General features: G+C 39.8%; 1 protein-coding gene across 1 annotated transcript; it reads left to right on the forward strand.

The window, feature by feature from the left end:
* The first annotated feature begins 10107 nt into the window (after nt 1–10107).
* On the forward strand, nt 10108–24808 carry cand1 (cullin-associated and neddylation-dissociated 1). Its single transcript, XM_087786975.1, has 26 exons — nt 10108–10431; nt 14245–14320; nt 14417–14484; nt 14578–14732; nt 14911–15034; nt 15111–15198; nt 15442–15610; nt 16607–16712; nt 16781–16926; nt 17484–17635; nt 17755–17895; nt 18657–18798; nt 19268–19476; nt 19547–19715; nt 19791–19880; nt 19958–20111; nt 20181–20418; nt 20481–20669; nt 21864–22007; nt 22085–22220; nt 22290–22466; nt 22528–22623; nt 22899–23068; nt 23147–23311; nt 23384–23491; nt 23674–24808. The coding sequence occupies exons 1-26, from the start codon at nt 10364–10366 to the stop codon at nt 23896–23898; spliced, it is 3705 nt and encodes a 1234-aa protein (XP_087643101.1). The 5' UTR covers nt 10108–10363; the 3' UTR covers nt 23899–24808.
* The last annotated feature ends 1563 nt before the right edge of the window (nt 24809–26371 follow it).

A 26371-nucleotide genomic window follows, 5' to 3' on the forward strand; every position in this document is an offset into this window, starting at 1 on the left:
TCGCGTCGACACGCAGGTCTCTCTCTCTCTCTCTCTCTCTCTCTTTCCTTTTCTTTTCGCTCTTTGTCTATGTCTCTCGACCCCCTCCCTCCCCGCCCCCCCGCCTGTAACTCTACCCTCCAGTGGACTCCAGTGGTGACGTGATGATCATCACTGAAGTCTACGAGCCTAGAACAGGTATGAATGGATGACGAGCTCGAGGCAAAAGGATGGAGATGGTTTAATGTCACATCGACGCGTGACTCTCATCCTCATTCATTCATATCCAGAGGAGAGAGAGATGGAAGAATGGAGGGAAGAATGGAGGGATGGATGGAGGGAGGAGAGCATCATCTTCCTCCTGATGGGGATGAAAGTCAGTCGCTCGGGTTTCAAGTTGAAAATGGCTCGTCTGGTTCAATTATTTCTTTTCTTAATTATAAATGCTCATCATTTTTAGAAGTCAAATCCGTTAAAATATTGTAAGATTTATCAATTAAAAAATGAATGGGTGATTCCAGAACAAGAGGGCGTATCATGATAAAGTATGGACTTGCTTAGTTACATGTCTCTGACCTAATACAAAAAAAATAAATCGTCTTCAAGACATACACTTGATGGAAAACATGGAGCAAAATGTTTAGAGTACACAAAAAATGTCGTTTTCCCACATACTGATGACCAAATTCAATCATTAATGAACCTTTCGGAGAAAATCTGAAAGTGAAATCCTCAGTGGATGATTGACAGAGTACACTGAGGCTCAAACGAAGAACATACATTCTTGAGTTATTTTAGACACTATACTATTACTATACTATACTATACTACTTCTGGAGATTATAATCCATGCGTTTGTGTCTTCTTGTTTAGGCTATTGTGAGCTGTCTCGCCTGCAGTTGATACATAACTCTGCAGCGAGAATACTGACCAGCTCTAGTAGAAGAACTCACATTTCTCCAATCCTTAACACTCTTCACTGGCTGCCAGTTTCTTTCAGGATCAACTTTAAAATTCTAGTTCTTACTTTCAGAACTATTCATGGTCAGACTCCTCCTTACATCACTGATCTGATCCAGCCTTACACCCCAGCTCGGGCTCTGAGGTCTGTGGATCAGAATCTACTGATGGTTCCTGAACACGCTTCCGGACCAGAGGAGAGAAATCCTTCCAGGCTGTTGCTCCTAAGCTTTGGAACGATCTTCCTCTCCCTCTGTGTTTGATGATCTACTGACTCCTTCAAGAAACATCTTAAGACATTTTTATTTGTGCTTTTCCCTGGTTTTCTGAGACTCCTGTGTTTGTCTTATGTGTCTTGATCTTTAAAGTAAACATTTTAACTGTGTATTGTTTTTGATTGTTAAAGCGCTTTGTGACCCTGGTCTAGAAAGATCTTTACAAATAACCTTTACTTACTTACTTTACTTACTAAAAATGAATGAGGACTAACTTACATAAATCAATTTAATTTCATAAACCTGCTAGCAGGAGGAACATTGTCACTGTCCATGTGGATTTGTCTGGATATTCATGTTTTAAAAGAGAAATTTGTACAAATTCCAACAAAATACTTACTTTCTACCACTAGCTGTTTCATTGCAATTATTTCTTAAGGAGCATGAGTCTAGTAAAGATGAGAGTATGTCAATGTTACATTTATTACCCTTAAAATAAAATAAGAAGTGCTAAATGTATTTCATTTTAATTGTGACACAATTTAAATTGTGTAGTAAATTACTAAGAGTTAACTAACAACAGTGAAAAAAGAGGCATAACTTACTTACTTACATTAAATATCACTTAAGGCCAAACCAGTAGGGTTAAAATACTGTTTCTGGCGCACTCTGGTGTCGGAATAGTGCAACTGCAATGTCAGAAATTCTTAGTGTCGTTGTTGACAGTTTTCTGCTTGTGCTTTTGTGTACAAGACAAGAGAAACGCTCTTCATGGAAAGTTAAAAAACTCTGTGTATAAAAACACCGCCTCTGACCCACTTCTGTAAAGCAGTTTGATGGTCACATGGAAACTCAAAGACTCTCGGGGTGGTTCGTCCCAACAAAGTTACATAGTGAAGAACATTGTTAACAGCTGGAGAGTTGAACTACATGAGTCGTGATTCAACCAATTCTTACAGATAACATGAACAATAAATACAAAGTTACATATTGATGTTTCATCCTTATAGTTAATTTAAATTAAAAAATAAACAGGGATTTAAAGATTATATGAGTGGATTATATGAGTGGATGCGATTACTGTAGGTCTGTTTTTGCACTTGTCAGGTTTTGTGAAAATGAAATATGTAATTTTTATGCTATTTTAAATATTAATATATGCTTATGCAAAGAATCTGTGTCATACAACATAGACAGTATAAAAAGATCAAGCTTGAGTCACAAGACATGAGAACGTCATTATCTAGCAGCGTGTCATCGGCATAAGTAGAGCGGAGATATGTTCACTTCCTTTTGTCATATTTTTAGATCTTTGTCAGTCTGCTTTATTGTCTTACTGTAGCTCAAGCAACCATGTTACATCGATTTTTAGTAACCCTTATTTAATTAATTAATTATTTAACATATTTGTAACTTGATTAATTGGTAATTGTGTTAGCTAGTCTAGAATGAACCCCATTCACTCTGTCTAAAATGTCTCAAAGTAGGAAAAAAAGTTACAATATTGTGTAGCTAGCTTCTTTATAAACACTATTGACTCTATTATTTATAATTATTAACCATTTTACTGACAACAAATTAACTCTTGATGCACTAAACATGCAGTGACATGATCATTGAAAAAAAGAGCATCGGAACATCTTCCAATACAACACACATGTCCAGGACGTGCACTAATGTGTTAAATCAATGGCATAAGAATTCATTCCCGTCAATCACAAACGTAATGGTGCATCGCTCACGTCGCCACAGGCACATAGAAGTATGTAGCAAGTATCCTTCCAGTCCAGGCTTGTCTCAAAGGACTTTCTCCATACTTCAAACAAATTTCACTAGAATTGCAGTGGAAGACATTTTCTCAACAATTATTTGTTGGTCGCTAAGTCTTACAGTAAGTCAGGTGTTCATGTTATATTGACAATAACACGTTAGTTCTGCACATTACAACCACTCTTTCCATCAAACGGTTGAAGCTGGGAGGGAAATAAAGCACTTCTTGCATCTTGTCAGGCGGATATATTCCCTAAACAACAAGTATGTTGAAAAGTGTTTGGCCTCCAGGAATTAAACGCAGCTAATTGGCAGCTGTCTGCATGACAAGCGTCCATCTTTGATCCTGCAGGAATTTGTTGTAGTGAGGATGCGGTGGGTGGGTGTTGGGGGGGGGGGTAGAAGTGCAGCGAAGTGGAAGAATGAGTCTCTGCGGCTTTCGAGACAAAAAGCAGAGTCTGACCTCAATATGGGCTGAGAGACAACAGATACAGTCTGACAGAGATGCTGTCATTATCTAGACAAGAATGAATTGAATCGCCGACGATCAACTTTTAATAAACCCCGGATGATGGATGTGGCCTTGAGACACTGTTTCTTTACCCGACGAGGTTCAAGTGTGTTAGCGGAAGAGCTAAACGGAAGAAAAAAAATCATGTCAGATCTTATGAACGCAGTGAAGGTAAGGCGTATCTTCAGTACTCCCCATCGGCAATCTCTCACGGCGGCGACTAATGGACCCGGAGGTTTATATTGTCGGATCGGTGATTTTATTTTTTTACAAACCCACACCTGTGACCGTGACCCCTGGAACCACGCGTGCCCTCAATATCCAGCGACAATGAAGACGAGGCGTTGCACTCAGAGTCAGTCCAAGCACCACTAAATGTATATTTACAACAACTTTACAAGGAATAAGAGTCTTAACAGGGGTTAATAACTGACTCCAATTATAAATTACACCTTGAAGTAGAATCAACTATTTAAATTAGTACTCAAGTACTCAATTCCATTAAGTCAATCTCGGTGCAATGAAGAGTTTTCTCCCTTTTCTTCCTTTCTAAATATTTCTTGTGGTGAACGGGTTTACTGTAATTCAGTTTGTCACTGAACAAACTAGTGTCCATCATGGATGATGACAGTCATCCTCTCAGCACTGTCATCAGTGAACAGAAAAGCAGATGGAGCACGAATGCAACTTCCCAGGTGCAAAACAAATAGACTCAGGGACTCCTTCATTTCTCGTGCTATTAAATTGTAACAATTCTGAGTTCGGGGGCAGGAGTGGAGTAAAAGTATCTGGATGTTCTGTTCTATGTTAATCTTTGTATCCTTTGTCTTTGTTATTTTTCTTTGATCTATGTTCTTTCTTTATCTTATCTTTATCTTTAGACTTAGATTGTATCATCTTGTTCTTTCTCTTTATTTCTCTTTGTTCTTGTTCTTATTTTATTTTGATTTATTTTTTATGAAAAATTGCTCTATTTGCTGTGGCTATTGGAAAAAAACAATTTTTAATCAATAAATTTCTACCTTACCTTACCTTACCTTAATAAATCAACTTTTTCTTTGTACATAAATACGTTCTTGTTGGGGCGGGGGGTATGTCAAAAGGTTGGAAGATTATTAAAATTACTGGTACAATAATCTTTTATAACGACTCGGATAAATGTGTAAATCTTTGTGCAACTTGAAAAAAAAAGACACTTAATATTAAAAACCTTAAGAATTTACTTTCAAAAATCTGCATAAAATGTTTTAACCTTTTATTATGTAGCTGCCATTCTCTTTCTTTTGTCAATATCTTTCAGAAACCTAAATGTTGCTAATAGGACAACATTCAAATATATACATATCAAGGTATAAATATGGAGTGCGGCTCGGATTCTCCTGCCTGCATACCTAGAGACAAGCTCAATGCAGGAACCTCCGCCGGCTCGGCTCGAGGAGCTTACTTTAGCCCAGAAATCCATTAGAGGAAATGCTTTTGGTTTGTTGGCTCTGTGAACTTGATCTCTCCTCTCCCCCTCACAGCTCCTGACAACAGGTTAGGGTTAAATCAACCCTCTTTCATTTCCGACAGAACATCCTCATCACCAGAACATCAGACCTTTGAACTCCTCGTGGTTGGGCTGAAAATCCCTACCTTGCTCAAGACACAAGGTTTCTACAATTTTCACTTGCAAAATATTCTACTTTAGAGGGGCGGGGGGGGGGGTCTCAAACTCAAAAATGCAAGTGGCAAAGACACTCAAAGCCGATCCTATTAATTTGTTGAAAAGTCTTGTTCAAACTAACAGCCACTTTCCCTTCTTTTACTAAAATCCCTCTTATCTGCATTAATGTTTGTATTATTATTGATTCGTGGTTGACCTTAAAAAATGTAAGAAAACATGTAGTAAAGGGTAAGCCTATGGAGTAGTTTTTGTCTTGCATGAAATTACTAATTTTACACATTTTCAGAACAACAAATCAAGGAAACTGGACTGGGAAAGATTTTGGGATGATTCCAAAACTCTACTTTTTGTGTAGACCTTCCCCAGATAACTAATTTAACACAATATTATAACAAATATATGATACAAATCCAATCAGTGAAACAAGACACAACTTCTCAGGAATTCTACATGTAAATCCCTGTAGCACATTTGATAGTATCCTAAAATGTATAAAACAAGGACTGTATTTTTAGACAACACCTCGTTTTGTCTCCACTTTAACGTGATATTTGATTTATATTTGTTATTTTAATTGTATTTGGTGAGTTTCTGCTAGTTAATTAAAAGAGATGGAGGAAGCAGTGAAAATCCCTAAATCCTCTTAAATCCAGAAGAGACTACAGAAACAAAACCACCAAAATGTAATCATTTGTTTGTTAACTTATTATCAACATTCCTCGAAAGCTTCATTAAGGACTTCCTTAATAAAAATCCGTCTATTTTCCCCCCATCTATGGCCTGGAACCTAATCTCTACATGTTTTTGTTTTGAGCAGCCTCCTCCTCCCTCAGTGCGAGAGTGTGGCGAGATGAGGTCGTGTCCTCGATCAGCATGACACATCAGGAAGTTGCAGAGGGATGCCCTTGATGTGAATCATTATTTTGACAGTCCGTTCCTGAACCATGTCCTCCTTAGAGCCTCCGGCCCACTAGAAGATTCTCCCCGTTTATGAACCGTCAAAAGTAATCAATGCAACGTGGAAAAAATGTCAAGTTAAATACTAGTAGTTGTGCTAAAACAAAGCAACTTTTTTCACATGATTATTAAATTAATTTGATTGAGCGAGAAACGTTTTGGATTTTTTTTTCCCTTTGTGTTGTTTAGTGAATGATTCTATAAAATAAATAATATTGATCCCTGAAAAGAATATATTTTTGAAAATGTACTCAATTATTTTTCTTAATTAAAGCATTTTTCATTTTGTTTTGATGTCAACATTTTAGTTGATTCCCAGAATTAAATCCAAAAATATTTGTCTCTTTTCTTACATAATTTCGTGGATGTCAACTTTTGTTTGCGCTGCCAGGAATTCTGGGAAGGAAACCGTCCACTGTGACGCTGCTTCACTAACTGTCCAATCATGCCATCCTTCAACAGAATTATTGATCCAATAAAATTTCATTTCCTTAAGAGTTTTCCTTTTATTTTCGTACGGCAACAGACGGATGTTCGCCTGTCGTACCCATCAACTTTTTTCTCTTCCCTGCTCGGAGAGGATGCAGCTGTGGACTTGTTTGATGGATTACTGTCAAACGCAATGAATGTTTCTACAGACACACTTTTAAATCACAGCATGCATTGCATATGCCAGTGACTGCATTATGTGTCAACATAAGAAGAAAAAGAAGGAGCCTTGGGGTTTGTAAACATCCCACTCCACCGATCTGAGTCATCCTACACACACATGCAGAAATTTACACACACACACACACGCTGAAATCGGATGTATTCAGTCGGCATGACTTAGCAGCAGAGTGAATACCCTGAATCTATCTTTGTGTGTCTGAAATGACTTTCTGTTTCTAAGTGTATATTGGTGAGAGTGTGTGATTCAGTTTCACAAATCTATCTCCCTCTCTCTGGTTCTGTGTGTGGAGACATGAGGATGAAAAGAGACACCTGCAGCTGCAGCGCTGCTGCCGATGATTCATATCTGATCAATGGAAGGCAGCGCTATTTAAATAGCACGTTTAACGCACCTGCCAGAGGACACGGACGCATCTGAAGGCCTGCTATTAATAGACGGGAGATGATCAGATACGAGATTTGAAGGATGAAGAAAGCAAACAGTGTGAAATCAGAAGTTTTCCACATCGTTTCCAGGCTTAATAACATTCTATTTGGAGCCACAGTCTCATCAGAAAGTGAACTGAACGCTGCCTTCTCTGTCCGTGGTTAGGATCCCCCAGTATTTTTAGGATACAAAAGGTTTTGTCATTTCCTTTTTGTATGCCTTCTAACTGCTTCTACTGACACCCACAGCACACAATCCAAACTTCTTTTTTTTACTTCAGCCAAAACAATGATTGAGTTAGGGTTAAGTTTGTTGTTTGTGTTTAGTTAAAATATATTCTTCAGATAACATTTGTTCTATTATCTTTGTTTATAATCTGACATTTTTGGTATTTTTTCTCATAATTTCCTTGAATTAGATTATATTAAATGTTTATTTTCCCTTGATCTTTAATTGAAAATTATTCAATTACCTGTAAACTATTGGTTGGTTTGGGAAAAGTACTTTTTTTTTTTCAACATTGGATTATTCTATACATTTTTAAATATATGTCTGACATACATTAATTTTAAGTAAATCCTTTATAACCATAATATCGTTTGAAATTAATTTTTTATAATTTCCACCATTTTTATGGAAAGTTGTTGTGCAGCGGCTTCTTGTGTCCCTGGTTTGAACAGCATGACCAGCAAAGCTATGGATTACTTTGATATGAATTCTTCTCACTACAGAAACAAGTGAAGATTATTATCACTAATGGTAGTATTTTTTTCAATTGCTGTTGTTTGAACTTTGTCTCATTTTGTTTCTTTATCTTACTTTGGCTTCTGTAGCTAATTTTCATGACAATGTATTATATTATATTATATTAGATACCTTAAAAATGACCTCTTTGGTAAATATATTTTAGTTTTAGTTTGTTAATAAATATGGCTTTATCAAAAAGAATAAAGTTACAGTTACAACAAATTGAAATGGTATATTATTAAATAATACGATCATTTAGTGCTTCACACTATAGTTTATAATTTACCCAAATATCTACTATAATATAATATAATTATATTAATATATATAGTAGTATATCGCTCTAGTAGAAGAACTCACATTTCTTCGATCTTTAAAACTCTTCACTGGCTGCCAGTTTCTTTCAGGATCAATTTTAAAATTCTGGTTCTTACTTTCAGATCTATTCATGGTCAGACTCCTCCTTACATCAGTGATCTGATCCAGCCTTACACCCCAGCTCGGGCTCTGAGGTCTGTGGATCAGAATCTACTGATGGTTCCTGAACACGGTTCAGGACCAGATGAGAGAAATCCTTCCAGACTGTTGCTCCTAAGCTTTGGAACGACCTTCCTCTCCCTCTGTGTTTGATGATCTACTGACTCCTTCAAGAAACATCTTAAGACATTTTTATTTGTGCTTTTCCTTGATTTTCTGAGACTCCTTTGTTTGTCTCAGTGTTGTATTGACCTTTTAAGCATATATTTAGAGTATTGTTTTGATTGTTTAAGCGCTTTGTGACCCTGGTCTGGAAAAGTGCTCTACAAATATAAATTACTCACTTACTTACTTATATATTTTAGTTTTAGTTTGTTAATAAACATAGCTTTAACAAAGAGAAACATACAAAGATGTAATCTGAAGGACTAATACTCCAATTACAACAAATTGAAATGGTCTATTATTAAATAGTATGATTATTTAGTGGGTCAGACTATAGATAATAATTTAATTTTTTCACTTTTTACATATAGATAGATAGATAGAACTTTATTGATCCTCAGGAGGTCTCCTTCAGGAAATTGTTTTTCCAATTAGACACAGCAATACAGACAATAATTAATAAAAAATAAAAATAAGAACAAGAACAAAGTTTCTATACAAAGAAAAAGTACAAGATGACACAAAAACAAAGGATACAAAGATTAACATAGAATTTGAATGTCATGATACTTTCGCTCCACTTCAATTATTACTAGTGTAACCTTCCAAACATTTTTAGTTGTTCAGCTTCAGCTTGTTCAGGATGCCCCATGATAACTTTAAATGCCACTACACTGAACTATTATACCATAGTGATTAATTTTTTTTTTTATTTCTAGTAAAATGTATTTGCCTGACTTTGGTGGAAGTAATGTTTGGTCTTGATAACTTTTGACTTTTGACTTTGAGAAATTAATAAAAACGAAAAATAAATCATAATTTATCTTCTTATATAATATCAATTAAATGTTTACAATTTAAGTCAACAGGAGCCCCTTCATGATTTCAAATATACATATATCACAAATACATTTTGTGAAACGAGAAACAACTTCTCGGGAGTTCTGTAAATCCCTATAGCACATTTGATAGTATCCTAAAATGTATAAAACAAGGATCTTATCTTACAATACCTTGTTGTGTCTCCACTTTAACGTGATATTTGATTTATTTTTGTGATTTTAATTGTATTCGGCGAGTTTCTGCTAGTAATTAAAAGAGATGGAGGAAGCAGTGAAAATCCTCCAAATCCTCTTAAATCCAGAAGAGACTACAGAAACAAAACCACCAAAATGTAATCATTTGTTTGTTAACTTATTATCAACATTCCTCGAATTTGTTTTATAATATAATATCAATTATATGTTTTCAGTTTAAGTCAACAGGAGTCCCTACATGATTTCAAATATACATATGAGCTGTCAAAGTCACACGTGGCTACAAAGAAAAAGTCACTTTATGAGTAATGTATACCTGAAAGGCTCCTTTTGTTCACATTCTGTTTACATCCTTTTGTTCACATTTTGTCAAGAGCTGAAAACATGTCCTGCCATTAAAACCTCACGCATTTTGCAAAAGAAAAAGAAAAAAGGATATGATTTGCTGTTAATGTATCTCACTTCGGAGTGACAGCGTTGAGTCTGGAGCAACATTCTTTTGACCTCCGACCCCGCAGCCAGCTAACCCCGCCCCTCTGCAGAGAGAACGGGAGCTCCATTCAAACACACCGAAACTCCTGTACCCCGGGATGCGACAGTCGCTGTAGGTACCGAGAAAGGCGGCAGCAGAACCGGAACCGCGCAGTTGCAGAACCCCGGCCCCCCCTCACCCACCCACCCCCCCTAGAACCGACAGCGGAGAGCAGCGTCTTGCAGCAACAGAACACACACTCACTCAAGCTCGGACTGCTTAGCAGGAGGCTAACGGCTAACAGCAACATGGCGAGCGCCTCGTACCACATCTCCAACCTGCTGGAGAAGATGACCTCCAGCGACAAGGATTTCAGGTAAACCCGGGACTTTATGAAGCGGAATAGACAGTTAATGGACGACGAGACGTTCTTATGTTGTCGCACTAGCTCTGGTTGTTAACGCTTTTTTATAAAGGCCTCATGCTAACTGCTAGCCTGCCACCTGTCTGATCATCGTCACGTCGCTAGTTAGCTTCCGCGCTAACGGCTCACTGGCTCCGTCTGACAGCGGTCCCCGGGTGGTTGTCGTCCCGCCGGACCGACACCTCCCGAGCCGGGGGCGCTGACACCAGAGAACCAGGCGCCGGCGCTTTAGCCTGTTAGCTTCGCCTTTTTTTTTTTAAACTGCACTTCACTGCAGACGTGATGTCAGCGGCCGTGCACAGTTGCACTTGTGAGAGTTTTTTTTTGCTCTTTCCGTTGCAGGAAGTTTAAAAAAAATCCAGATGATTTAAACTTATTATTATTATGTGTAAACAGGGAGAGCAACACTGTGGGCCCACGATAGTCTTTGTTTATTACCAGTTACGACTACTGTTTTAGTTCTGCTCGTTTAATTTAACGGAAACTATTGGATTTGTTTGTGGTTTTTGTGTTGTTGTTTGTTTGTGGAAGTGATCCAAATGTCAACAAAAACCCTTGTCAATTACATGAAACACTCCAAAAGTACACTAATAGTTCCTAAAACATTGTCAACTAGTGTTTCCCAGTTACACAGCAAGGAAATTAATGTATAAATATGAAATTCTGATGCAGTAACTGCCAATAAAAATCAAATAATCTATCGATTGGTTTGACCGAATCATATCATGCAAGAGAAATACATCTCTATGCATGAATATAAACGGTTTATCGCTTTGTGACCCTGGTCTGGAAAAGCGCTATACAAATAAAAATTACTTACTTACTTACTTACATTAACAACTGACAACTTGAAGAATAAAACATATTTAAGTTGTTCAAGTAATCCTACAAAATAAATCCTGTCAGTATCTCCTGTCTTTCTGAATCGTTCCACGACCGACTGGGTAAATATAAACTCCATGCTGCGGTGCATCACACCTACTGAGTTTTGTGTTACCATCTCAATAATGTCACCTGCTGCCTTAAGATGGAGACACTAAGCTCTGAGATTTAAATCTCCGTCCCTCAAAATCATGCAAAATAAAACGTTTTATTTTTCTCCATGTGTGACATGAAGTGAGCCTGTTGAATTGAGTGAAGGTTGGTGTTGTGGACGGTGTGTGAACGACTTGAACAGAATACTGGCAGGCGTAGCATTGTTAAAGCAGGTTTACTTCAAAATAACACCTTATGAAGGAAATTTCATCTTCAACTCTGAAGTGTTGAATCTGTGTTCGCTCTGTCCTTGAATCGCATCTGATTCTTCACTGTATTGCTAAAGGCTTTTTGATTCACGGACTGTCATATGACCTTCCAGTTATGTTGTTAAATCATACAATTTATATTGTATAGATAGATAGATAGATAGATAGATAGATAGATAAACTATGTTGATCCCTCTGGGGAGTTTGAGAAAAATGGAAAGCAGAGAAATGTATATTTTGCTGATGGCTTATGTAATGCTGACCATCATTAAAAAATAAGTAAATCTATAAACAATGTTCAATGTGTTCAATATAACTACCATCTGAACTCAATGAAGCTACTACCCAAACTGGATGCTATAAGCCTATGCCTGTTGACGAATACCTAAACTTGACCTTTTGTGAACTAATGGATTATGTCAAGTTTCTCCTGCTCAGGTTCTTATTATTTACACTGCAGTGACGTATGTTCCCCTTTAAAATTCAAGACCAGAATCTCTGGGTTTCTGTCAGGTACTATTGTCAGGCAACAATATCGAGCAGCGTTTGAACTACCAACCAATAAATTCCTTTGAAAATATTTTGTATACCTCTCACTTCTTTAGTTCAAGTTCAAGTTCTTTTATTGTCAAATATGAATGTATAAAGACATGCAGCATAAATGAAATTGTGGTCCTCTCTGACCCACGATGCAACACATGACAAACATGAATACGGTTCTGTTTTTTAAAACAGACATTAAACACATAAAACAATTACAGACTTAACATTAAAGACTTAAACAGACATTAATTAAGACATTAAATAATAAATAATAATAAATAAATAATTATACAGTCATTTAAAAGTGGACGTTGTGCCTAAAGCTCTTTTTTTCAATAGTTATTTTGCATGCTTTAAACAGATTTGAGATTGTTTTGCTGCCATAGTGACACTTGTGGTTTCTGCTCTCAATAGGACCTCTTGTTTGCGTAAATAACATGAATGTAGATTGAAGCATGTGCTGTGCTAGTGAGCTAGTAAGAGATGGTTAAAGGACAGAGTTTGACGGATTTACTCTAATAGAAGCCACCCTCTATATAAGCTTCTTTTGACAGCCACCCTCTCAGTACAAGAAATCCGTGAAATTGCATGAGTCGTTGGGATTTTCGTGTGCTTCCCAGCTGACCCCGGACATAGTAAAAAAGAAGAAATGTTTTCCATCAAATTGCTTCAAAATCAGCATGTTGTCAGAGAAAAAGGTTACTCTTCAGCTGTGAGCTCACACTCTTTATTTGCTAAGATGTGTCGGATAAAGCTCTTCTAAATTTAACCTCCCATATTGGCCCCATACCTATAACTATCACTCCATTTGTTTGCTACAGTATTTAGTACCCATTTTTAACTGAAAAATGTAATTTCAAAACATTTTTCAAATATGAAAAAGGTATAATCTAAATATGTTTTAACATTGTGTTCATAGACTAGTCTTTGAGAAACTATAACTTTACTGTTGTATTCATTTATTGTTTGGCTTCAAGAGATCCACGTATATATCTATAAACATTGGTCTTTCAATAAAAACTAGTAAAGTACTACGTAAAACAAAGGGTTTATATGTTCAGTTGGAAGAGAAAATTATGAATATTAGGGGTGAGTATTACCATAGACTTCAAAATATGAAGCGTGTCACAAGATAATAGTAACACTGTATACCACTGTCACAATATTGTGATATAGTGTGGGAAAAATCACACAATTACAATCTGAAATTGAAATAAAACAAGTTAATTAAAAACTGCTTTTCCAATTTTGTTTTTTACCAGCATCATCAACTGTAGTGGATAGGCAAAAGTTGTAGTTTACTTTCAACTTTACAAAAAAAAATACAATAAAAGATGAATATTATTTAGAGGTTAATGTATTAAAATATATTTCTGTGTTTTCACACATCTTATTTATGTGATGTAAGTTGGCTTAACCTTTGTGTTGCCTCTGGGTCAAGGTGAAGGACCTCCCTGGCTTCCATAAATACATATGCAGTGGTTAAGGTTGTTCTCCTTGACCCAGAGGAAACACAGGGGATACCACAAACCAGTTGTTTTCGGCCTTCAGGTCACCTGAGATAACGCAAGGGTTAATAAGGGCATTTGCTTCATAAGTGGATTTATTTAAGCGTCAATCACTCTCACAAAAGTATGCATGGAATAATGATTAAGAGAAGCCCCTTTTGTTATATGTGCAAGAGGATTTGTAGGTTTCCACTTGAAATATTCAAAAAATATGTGTGTTAAATCAAGACCAGGTTAAAACTTCATGCCCTTGGTTGTTGAACCTGTGCTTGGAGAATTATAAATCCATAATAATAATGTTTTAAAGCATATTATTCCATTTGTTTTTGCTGTACATGTATCCTTCCTCAATATGCAAATATTTAAGCCCTTTAATTTTATTTTTATGTAATCCGTGTCTTGGAATCTGAACCCTTTCTCCACTTGCTCATATTAATGTTGTCCTTAATAACCCATCTCATCTACCTCAGGTTTATGGCCACAAATGACCTGATGACAGAGCTACAGAAAGATTCCATTAAACTGGACGACGACAGCGAGAAAAAGGTGGGTTGATGATGAGAAGCGAGTGTTAATGTGGGCGATAAATCGTCTGCAATAAACGGACGGAGCGGTCAGTGATTAATGTTATAATCTTGACAGGTGGTGAGGATGATTCTTAAGCTCTTGGAGGACAAGAATGGAGAGGTTCAGAATTTAGCTGTCAAATGGTAAGCCATGTCAAACATTGGTCATATGGTGTAGAAATATATATTTTATAGCGTTAAAAAACGGTGGTTTTAACGATGCATTTGTCACCGCAGCCTCGGCCCTCTGGTCAGTAAGGTGAAGGAGTACCAGGTGGAGACCATAGTGGACACTCTGTGCACCAATATGCTGTCAGAGAAGGAACAACTCAGAGATATTTCATCCATCGGACTCAAGACTGTGATCGGAGAGTTGCCTCCTGCCTCCAGTGGTATTGAACTTTTAATCGATATTATTTACGTCACATTATCTATTTAAAATTATATTGTTGTCTCTTCAGAATATCGTGATACTTTTTTTAAAATTTTAATTATTTAAATATGTTTTATACATCATGTTAAAAATGAAGTATTACTTACTCGGATGACTTATCAAACCATCGTTCTCAGGTTCTGCTCTGGCTGCCAGCGTCTGTAAGAAGATAACCGGTCGTCTCACAAGCGCCATCGCCAAACAAGAAGATGTCTCGGTCCAGCTGGAGGCTCTGGATATCATGGCGGATATGCTCTGCAGGTTTGTCAGACTTGATCTCCTGCAAATAAAATGCATCTTTCTTTTATGATTAAAAACTTAAATCTTGTGCACACAGACAAGGAGGCCTGCTGGTGAACTTCCATCCCTCCATCTTGAGCTGCTTGCTGCCTCAGCTCACCTCACCCAGACTGGCTGTTAGGAAGGTACCTAAACACGTGACGACTAGAAACTTTAGTTTGATTAAGTTTATGACACATTAAAGATTTTATATCAATACCGTTTTTTTTTGGAATACAAGGCGCACTTGAAATCTTTAAGTTTATTCTAGACCCCTTAACAAATGCTTTCCCTGAAGCATATTTTCTTATATCTGAATTAACAATAAGATGTTTAATTTTTGACCATGAAAGATAATGATCAAACTTGTGTTTCCGCGTCCACTCTAGAGGACCATCATGGCTCTGGGTCACCTGGTCATGTCCTGTGGTAACCTGGTCTTCATCGACCTCATCGAGCACCTTCTCACCGAGCTGGGCAGGAACGACAACATGTCGACCACCAGAACCTACATCCAGTGCACAGCAGCCATCAGCAGACAAGCTGGTCACAGAATTGGTAAGTCAGATGAGATGGATGAATAATTCAAGTCCTGCACATTCTTGTTACGTTTGTTCTCACGTGCCAAGACGTTTCAATCCCTCACACTTTGTTGTAGTCGGTAAATATAACCCAGATTAATTCACATATGACTGAATCATTTATCAATATCTTCCCATTTGACACCCGTCTTACGTTTCTCTTACCTTGAAGCAGCTATGTTCAGTCTGACACAATAAAAAGGTCTGAAGAAACGTGCTCACCATGACAGTTCTCTTTAATTTATTTTGATTTTGTTGTGTACATTCAACACCACAAACAAATTTACATATAGATAGATAGATAGATAGATAGATAGATAGATAGATAGATAGATGAATATAACTTTATTGATCTTTATTGTTTTTCCAATTAGCAATACACAGCAATACAGATGATAATTAATAAAAAAGGAAAAAAAAGAACAACAACAAAGTTTCTAAATAGAAAGTACAAGACACTAAGTCTAAAGATAAAGAACATAGATCAAAGACAAATGACAACGACAAAGGATAAAAAGATTAAGATAGAATATAATCATCTTTTCACTCCACCCCCCCAAACTCAGAATTAAACAATCTAATAGCCCGATGAATGAATGTGTCCCTGAGTCTATTAGTGTTGCTTCATGAGAGGAGCATTCGTGCTCCATCTGCTTCTCTGCTCACTGATGACAGTGTTTAGAGGATGACTGTCATCATCCATGATGGACAGTAGTTTGTTCAGTGATCTCCTCTCAGCAACTGTCACCAGTGAGTCCAGCTTCAACCACAGAGTCCTTCTGATCAACACATTCCCACCCCAATACACCCCAACATAGAACAGGAAACTGGCCACTACAGACTGATAGAACATGCACAGGACTTTCCTGCAGATGTTAAATGATGAATGATAATATAATACTGGCAGTAAACGTGACTCTCTTCCACCATGTACCGTGTTTCATCCATTTTTTTCTATTCTTTTTGTCTCCAGGCGAGTACCTTGAGAAGATCATCCCACTGGTTGTTAAGTTTTGTAACGTTGATGATGATGAGCTGCGAGAATATTGCATCCAGGCTTTCGAGTCCTTTGTCAGGAGGTAAGCAACTCGCAAGGAAACACTCCAGTAGCTCTGCTTGTTCCCTAATGTCCCTCCTTTCATTGCAGGTGTCCTAAAGAAGTCTACGCCCACGTCCCCACCGTCATCTCCATCTGCCTGCGCTATCTGACCTACGACCCCAATTACAACTTTGACGACGAAGACGAGGACGATAACGCCATGGACTCGGAGCAGAATGACGAGGACTACCAAGGTATTCTTTCACATTATACAATAACGATCGTAGTCGAGCATCAGTAGGTTCTGATGGAGCGGACGGTAAAATTTAGAGCATGAAGTCATCACGCCTCAGGCTGAATATAAATAATTCACCTGATGCATTGAAGCGCCCTCCGGTGGCCGAATTGTATACTTTAATCCACTTTGACTCCAGCTGTAGTGCTATGATGCTGACAAATACCAACAGCTTCAGATACTTTTATGTCTTTTTAGGGAAAATCTATGTATTCACTTTTTTATTTAACTTTTATGAATGAATAAACCTTTTTGATTAAATGTTTCTTTCTGAATTTATACCACAAAGTTCATTTGACTTCACTTAATGGAGTAGATTTATTCAGTTGATGTTGATATCGTAAGGAATTTGTTTGGCGCAATAATTAAGAGGCCCTTAAAGATGTCAATGCTATTTGGTAAATTAACATTTTGTTGGCCCCGCAGGTGTAAATGGTAAAATATTTTGGCCCCTTGTGTGTTTTAGTTTGACGCCTCTGCAAGGAACTAAAAATGATTTACTTACTTTATTACCAGGCAGTGACGATGAGTACAGCGACGATGACGACATGAGTTGGAAAGTTCGCAGAGCAGCAGCAAAATGTTTGGACGCAGTCGTGTCCACGCGTCACGAGATGCTGCCGGAATTCTATCGCTCCGTCTCTCCCGCGCTTGTATCTCGTTTCAAGGTACAGCGAGTCCGTCATCTTCGCTCATCTTGTCACATTCGGATTCCTCGACCTTGTCGTGCCGCGTGGCTGACTGAACGCTTAATTGATAAAGATTTAATTACCGGCTGCTTCTTTAGGAGAGGGAAGAAAACGTGAAGGCAGATGTTTTCCACGCATACCTGTCACTCCTGAAGCAAACCAGACCCGCTCAGAGCTGGCTCGCCGATCCAGATGCTATGGAGCAGGGAGAGACGCCGCTAACCATGCTGCAGAGCCAGGTGATGTGATATCGACTGTCAGAGATTTCTTTTAATTTGACTCCCAGAGTTGTAATGGGACATCTTATCTAGGGTGACAATGTGTCTTCTTTTACCCGCATACGTCCTTTTTTTGAAGGGACATTCCACGGGAAATTTATAAAATCCTTAGAATATCGTGTACTTTCTTATTATTACTGACCATTATCTTAAACTCTGGACAATACATTGTATTTTTACTAGTTGTTATAGACATCCTATTGTGTTGTAGCTGCTGCTGGAGGGCATTCTGGGCTTCTTTCTTTATACATCTAAGACATTAAATCTAGCAACCTATGAAACTATGAATCAATAACTTTTAACACTGCATTATTTAATTTGAATTGTTATAATAGCCACTGCATTTTTTTAAATTAGCCAAAATTAGACATTATTTTGAGGAAAGACTATAAACATTTTCACATTATTGACGTCAGAGAGTTGACGTCGGAGGATGTATTTACCTCTATTTTAAAGATTTGTTAGAGTAGAAGATTAATACTGCATAGTTTATTGTGAATATTTATTCATTACTATTGTAGACTATGATTTTGTTGAGGAAATATAAATGCGTTTTGACAATTCACTTGTGGAAATGCTTTAGATACATGTATGGATTGTTAATAAACACAACAAGTTTGTTCTCGAAGGGCCTGATTACGTTTCTTGGAAGTTGAAACTGCGGCAGTTAATTAACACATCGAAGCGTCACTTCCCACTAAATAATTTCTCATCCTCTCTAGGTGCCCATGATCGTAAAAGCTCTGCACAAGCAGCTGAAGGAGAAAAGTGTCAAAACCCGCCAGTGCTGTTTCAACATGTTAACGGAACTAGTAAACGTTCTGCCAGGAGCGCTGACACAGCACATCCCTGTTCTTATACCAGGTACAGTGAGCCTGCTCTGATAAGAGTCCTTCATGTTTCGACAAGCATGGCGCCCAGTCATGAAAATCAGCCGCCATCAGCTCAATTGTCCTTATAATCAGTCGGGGCGAGTCATTGTGTTGATCGACTCTCATAGCAATAGCTAAAAATAATGGTTAGCATTATTCGATTAGTCTTTAAGTAGTTTTTTTAAAATAGTGTTCTTGTTTCTTTTTACTCTAAACTGGGTAAAAATCTATAAACGTGCCTAAAATGCTTTCTGAGTAAACAAATTAAACGTAATTTATTTAAAAAAAATAACTTAAATAAGTACAATATTGTTGGGATATAAAGTTAAGTAAATATATTTTAAATTTAAATGTTTTGAGATTTTTTAAATTGTGTTATAATTCGTTTTGTTTGATTTTTAACTGATGATCTTGACATGAGAGTTTTAACTCGGCCATGTGTCTCTCTTGTACATTTATAGGTATCATCTTCTCCCTGAATGACAAGTCCAGCAGCTCTAACTTGAAGATCGATGCCCTGGCGTGTCTCCACGTCATCATGGTCACTCACCCAGCCCACGCTTTCCACGCTCACGTCCCCGCGCTGGTGCCCCCTGTGGTCGCATGTGTGGGAGATCCCTTCTACAAGATCACCTCCGAGGCTCTGCTTGTCACCCAGCAACTCGTCAAGGTAAAAAAGAAAAATATTAAACATTAATTTTTGAATAGAAAGTTGATTCCGTTCTGCCCTCTTCCCTCAGGTGATCCGACCCCTGGACAACCTCACAGAAGGCCCCGACAGCTTCGACCCCTCCCCTTACATCAATGACTTGTTCACTTGTACCATCAAGCGTCTGAAAGCAGCCGACATCGACCAGGAAGTCAAAGAACGAGCCATCTCTTGTATGGGGCAGATCATCTGTAACCTAGGTAACAGCGTTTGTCCAGCAGATAAACTTTCGATCCCCCCCCCCCGCTGACCTCACTCCTTGTCTGCTCCCACAGGTGACCGTCTCCCTAACGAGCTCCCTGGAACGTTATTGATCTTCCTCGAGCGCCTGAAGAACGAAATCACACGACTAACAACTGTGAAAGGTAAAACTCTTTCACTTGTGGGATCATCAAAGCTTCTGTTGTGTGGAACGAACATCCATCTCTCTGCTGTCCTGCAGCACTTACGTTGATCGCTGGCTCCCCATTAAAGATCGACCTCAGGCCTGTCCTCCCTGATGCTATTCCCATCCTCGCCTCCTTCCTGCGCAAGAACCAGCGTGCACTGAAGCTCAGCACGCTGGCAGCTCTGGACATCCTGCTCAGAAACTACAGGTACACACATGTCCACATCCGACACCCGCTGTCATCCCCTAACTTCTAACACCGTCTCTCTTTTCTCAGCTCTGCAGTGACCCCTGTCATGGTGGACGCCGTCCTGGCGGAGCTCCCTCCACTGATCTCAGAAAGCGACATGCACGTGTCTCAGATGGCGCTCAGCTTCCTGTCCACGCTGGCGGTCACGCACCCGTCCTCCCTCGGTCAGCTGAGCGACGGCGACATCCTCCAGCAGCTGATCTCTCTCGTTCGATCCCCGCTGCTGCAGGGCGGCGCTCTCGCCGCCATGCTGGACTTCTACCAGGTGAGACTAAGGATTGTGAAAATCCGGATCCCCGTCCTCATCGTTCCTCTGTGTCTCCTCAGGCTTTGGTCACGACAGAAACTGCCGGTCTTGGCTACATGGACCTGTTGAGGATGCTGACCGGTCCAGTTTACTCCCAGAGTGCCGCTCTGCCCCACAAACAGGCGTATTGCTCCATCGCCAAATGTGTCGCTGCTCTGACCAGAGCGTGTCCTACCGAGGGGCCGGCGGTGGTCGGCCAGTTCATCCAGGTAGTTGTTTGTCTCGCATCCGTGTTTGACTGAGTTAGTAACGACTCCAACAAGATAAAAGCTGATTTAAAGAAAGCCGCTTCACTCTGGCTCAGTAGTAATGAAATGATCTGCCCGTTCAACAGGTTGGTTTTCTTCACTAGAAATCTCAGAGTCTACATACAAGTCCGCTCTGATCAGCAGTCAGAGGCTTGAAAAAAAGAAGTTGATTGGTTGTCAAAGAACAATTTTGTAAATTGCTTATTGATGTGTAAAGTTCTTCGTACTTCTGTACTTATGACTATATGAAACGAGTTCTTTCATCTTCAAACAGGAAATTCCATTAAACCAGTCATTAGCGGAGATCATAAAAATAATGGCTTGCACTTATACAGCACTTTTGTTTTCATCTGGGCACCCGAAGTGTCTCACAGAAACCATTGTTCATTCACACAAGTGCTGGTCGCCCGGTCTTCCCCCTGACCCCCTGCTAACCCCTTAATGTTTTCCTTTAAACAGGAAACTGCTAATTTTACACCACCGTTTGAAAAGGCTTGACCAGAGAGTTGGTTATAGAGACTTGAATTTATCAGAGTAGCTCCTAAGATCTTTGAAATATGTTATGTGTATATGTGTTATGATAGTTTCTATATTTTAATTATAATTTACTTGACCTACTTATCTCTTGCGTTAGTAAGCTCCTGTATTGGCTTTATATGTCTTAAATAGACTTGATTAACTCTAAAGTAGGAAGAAGAATCTAAAAAAAAACAATAATTTATATCTTGACAAAAGCAAACTTACCTTTGATGGAAGACATTATTTCATGCTTTACCTTATTACTTGTTCCACATTTATAGACAATGTTTTTTAAGGTTAAATCGACCAAGATGTTTTTTTTCTAATCAGCTCATCATTTTAATTTCCCTTTCCAATTTGTACTTCCTGAACATCTTGAACCACATTGTACATTTACTAACTGTATCCAATTATTACCAAAATCTTTTATCACTTTCCTGTCTCCAATCAAATTTGGAATTTCCCTGAGTGTATCGTTGTTTTTCAAAATACCCAAAGGAGTGTTCAATATGTTACATCTATTAATAATAATCTATTAATAACTCTACTAAAAAATGGTTAAGATTGTTATGCTTGTTAGTTAGATTTGTGTTGTTTCAGTCAGTGTGAGTGATGATTCACCTTGTGTGTGTTCAGGATGTGAAGAACAGCCGCTCCACAGACTCCATCAGGCTGCTCGCCCTGCTGTCCTTGGGTGAGGTGGGTCATCACGTGGACCTCAGCAGCCAGCCGGAGCTCAAGACGGTCATCCTGGACGCGTTCTCCTCCTCCAGTGAAGAGGTAAACCGGAAGAGAAGTTTGACTCCAATACTCGGCGTGTTCTGAGTCACGCGTCATCGTTTGTCTTTGCGTCTCAGGTGAAGTCCGCAGCCTCGTACGCCCTGGGCAGCATCGCCGTGGGTAACCTCCCGGAGTATTTACCCTTCGTCCTGCAGGAGATCTCCTCGTCGAAGAGGCAGTATCTGCTCCTGCACTCGCTCAAGGAGATCATCAGTAAGACCTGACGTGCGGCTCCTGCTGTGGCCACGGTTGGATTATTCATCTTTCTGTCCGTTTGTTGAGGTTCGGCATCTGTGTCCGGCCTGAAGCCTTACGTCGAGTCCGTCTGGACTCTACTGCTCAAACACTGCGAGTGCCAGGAAGAAGGGACCAGGAACGTGGTGGCCGAGTGTCTGGGGAAGCTGACCCTGATCGATCCTGAGACTCTGCTGCCACGTCTCAAAGGCTATCTGCTGTCAGGTAAGGGTTCAGTCAACAGCCGCCAAAAGAACCTTCCCAGTCTGACTCTGTCTCTGTGCAGGGTCTTCATACGCCAGGAGCTCCGTGGTGACGGCTGTCAAGTTCACCATATCTGACCAGCCCCAGCCCATCGACACTCTGCTGAAGAACTGCATAGGTAACTCACCACTGGTTTTACATGTCTTGCATACACTGCTCAGTACAGCTCTAGCTCAGTAGAGACCTGAACTAAGGTAATCTAGTTTTTATGATCGAAAATGAACGAGACTGTGATCCATTTAAGGTAAGAAAAATGTGTATCGATAATGTGTTTGCATATTTAAAACCCTCACCAGCATTTATTATTGATCATGTGTAGCAAACGGCTCAATCAATGAGGTTTGTCTTGTATGGTCAGTCAAAGTGAACATGTGTGTGTCCTTGTAACTCCAGGGGACTTCTTAAAGACTCTAGAGGACCCCGATCTAAACGTGCGCAGAGTTGCACTAGTAACCTTCAACTCCGCCGCCCACAACAAACCCAGTCTGATCCGAGAGCTGCTGGACTCCGTTCTACCGCAGCTGTACAACGAGACTAAAGTCAGGAAAGAGCTGATCCGAGAGGTGAGTCCACTTGTAGTCCGAAACCCGGCTGTAGCTGCTCGACGAAGCGGAGACGAAGACGCGTGTGTTTGTCTGCAGGTGGAGATGGGCCCGTTCAAGCACACGGTGGACGACGGTCTGGACCTGCGGAAGGCCGCGTTCGAGTGCATGTACACCCTGCTGGACAGCTGCCTGGACCGCATAGACATCTTCACCTTCCTGAACCACGTGGAGGACGGACTGAAGGATCACTACGACATCAAGGTCAGTGGAATGATTGACCACGAGTGGCTAAAAACATCGACCCGTTTTTCATGTTCGATGTCACTTTGGCAGATGCTGACCTTCCTGATGTTGGCCAGACTCTCCTCCCTCTGTCCCAGCGCTGTTCTGCAGAGACTGGACCGACTGGTGGAGCCGCTCAGAGCCACCTGCACCACTAAGGTACATGACCAGTGTCTAGTTTATGTTGGTTCTATATTGGAATTACTGTGTAATTATTGTATTGTATTACTTTTTGTGCCTGATAATAATTATATTTAATTATTATTATAATTCCGAAGAAGAGAATCAGTTGATTATAACCTGGTGTGTGTGTGTGTGTGTGTGTGTGTGTGTGTCTGCAGGTGAAGGCCAACTCGGTGAAGCAGGAGTTCGAGAAGCAGGACGAGCTGAAGCGGTCGGCGATGCGAGCAGTCGTGGCGCTGCTGACGATCCCGGAGGCCGAGAAGTCACCGCTGATGTCGGAGTTCCAATCGCAGATCTCGTCCAATCAGGAGCTGGCGGCCATCTTTGACTCGATCCAAAGGGACTCCAGCTCTGCCAACATGGAGTCCATGGACACCAGCTAGACGAACAAGAACTCCCTAGATGCAACATGGCAACCCCAACCCCCCCCCCCTCCTGCCCCCCCACCCTGCTGCCGGATTGCTAACCCTGCAGCATGCCATCATGAACACACAATCACACACATACACCAAAACACACACACACACACACACACACACACACACACACACACACACGTAGTGTCACATCCTCTCCTAGCAATCGATCGTTCCATGATGCATTGCACTGAAGTCAGCAGCTGGAACAGAAGACAGATCTCACAGCTCTCTCCGGCGGACGAACAAAGAGAAGGAAACTCCAGAAAAATCTTTTCAGTCGTTGTTCTCGGAAGTCCCGCTCGCTTCCTGTTTGTGTTTCTAAGAACATCACCTGTTGGCCGACGGTGGTCTTGGTTCTCGTTTTAAATCATTTAGATTGCGTTTCAGGTACTTCACACCTGATAGTCCGCCGCCGAGTGACTGACAGTTCTAAACTGACCAATGGGAAAACTGCCTTCTTCCTGGGGCTGGTGTGACTGATGGGAGACGGGCTTGCTTCTTTTTTTTTTTTTTTGTTGGACTTTGTTTACTCAGACGGATATCGCCGACCTGTAGGATGCTTCAGGCATGATGATGAGGATGAGGATGATGAGGATGATAAGTAGGCGGATTTTGCTCTTTGTGGACCAATTTGGCTTCTTCGTTGTGTCTGATTTGATAAAACTCTCGCCTCCATCACCTGGAGAGAGGTTATTGAACCAGGCCGTCACTGGACAACACTGCCCCAGTAGAGCGGCGCCGGGTCGGTCCGGTCAGAACCAGCTACTGACCTACTAGGTTTGAGTTGGTTCGGTGGTCATGTTGAGTCCAGACAATCCACTGTTGTTTATCACCTGAGGAAAATAAAGGGTTCATTTCTGCCTGCCTTTGCAAACGTCTCCTTTATTCTCAGAGTCCAGTATTTTTTTGGAAATCACAGAACTGCAGCTTCGCTAATACCCGTCAGAACTTTGCTGGGTCAGTTCTGGAAGAATTACTCGCTTAAAATGGAACTTGAGTGGTTTCACTTATAGAAACAGTGTCTCTGTAAAAGCTAGAAAAGGAAATTAAATTAGGAATAATTTTTCATAGACGAAATTATACTTTAACTTATAAAAGAAATAAGTCATTTGTTTCCCTTTTCTGTTAAATGCAAACAAATGCATCACAAAACAAGATTTTGTGTCAAATAAGGCTGACGTTTCCAAATGTAGGTCAGTGAACCTTTGCAGGTGAGCAAAGAACCTGTTATTTTGATCATTGGAGTATCTATTGGAATATGACATGATATAAACAAGCCACAGTGCAAACAAGATCGTTGACGCGTGTTGATCTGGTCGCCTAGCAACAGGTGAATTGATGAGCGCGTGTTCTGGCTGATCATTGACATGCTGATGATTTTGCTCTTTGAAGATCTGTAATGAATTCTACCGCCGAGGGTTGAGTCTGTAACCGGAGCTGACGATGGAACAAACGTGCCGTTTGAGAAGTCCACGGATACGTAACCATGGCGACAAACTTACGACTACTGGACATACTGTGTTTGAATCCTGGAGTCCTCGGTCACTTCGGGGGGGAAACGTTGGAAGTCAAAAAAAAAAAGTCATTGAAACACAAATATATTAAATAATAAAAAGTTAAAATATGAGATTTGAATCATTTATTTTACCTGTTTTATTTGTTTTGTCTGAAGATTGTTTTCCTCTCATACATTTTCACCTGTGATATGAACGGTCGCCATGGTGATGTCTATATAGAGCTTCTCAACAATACAGGCTTGTTAAAGTCAACTAGAGTCAAACATTTATACGTGTGCGATAGACTCGGCAGCAAATAGACGCTCCAATCGATCTTTTTACTACTTTAATTTACTATCATGATAGTTACGAGAAATACTGCCTAGGTTCCTACTTTTGAATAACACTGAGACTGCATACCTCCTTCAAGGACATTGTTTAATAGTTTAATAGCCAAAGATATATACGCTTAAATTGTATGAATACATATAATTTCATTCTATATCTACCAGCGTTTCAAATGAAATTGTTAGATCTACACAGAGAAAACAATATTTATTCACATTTTTATTTAACCCTCGTGTCAACTCTGTGACCCGAAGACCGAAAAGCAAATGTGTTTGTGGTATCCCTTGTGTTGTGTCTGGGTCAATGTGAACGACCTCCACCACTGCCTATGTATTTATGGAAGCCAGGGAGGTGGTTCACCTTCACCCAGAGACAACACAAGGGATACCACAAACACATTTGTTCTCGAGTCTTGGGGTCACCTTGACCCAGAGACAACACAAGGGATACCACAAACACATTAGTTCTCGACCCTTGGGGTTCACCTTGACCCAGAGACAACACAAGGAATACCACAAACACATTTGTTTTCGAGCCTTGGGTTCACCTTGACCCAGAGACAACACAAGGGATACCACAAACACATTAGTTCT

This window comes from Callionymus lyra, chromosome 3 (assembly GCF_982586985.1).
Source record: "Callionymus lyra chromosome 3, fCalLyr1.hap1.1, whole genome shotgun sequence".
Taxonomy (NCBI): Eukaryota; Metazoa; Chordata; class Actinopteri; order Syngnathiformes; family Callionymidae; genus Callionymus; species Callionymus lyra.

Excerpts from the sequence above, each read along its gene's own strand:
- cand1 (XM_087786975.1), top strand. The coding sequence starts at position 10,364 with ATGGCGAGCGCCTCGTACCACATCTCCAACCTGCTGGAGAAGATGACC. Across the intron at positions 15,035-15,110 it reads ATGGCGGATATGCTCTGCAG|ACAAGGAGGCCTGCTGGTGA; the intron begins GTTTGTCAGACT and ends TTGTGCACACAG. Across the intron at positions 19,477-19,546 it reads TCACCCAGCAACTCGTCAAG|GTGATCCGACCCCTGGACAA; the intron begins GTAAAAAAGAAA and ends CTCTTCCCTCAG.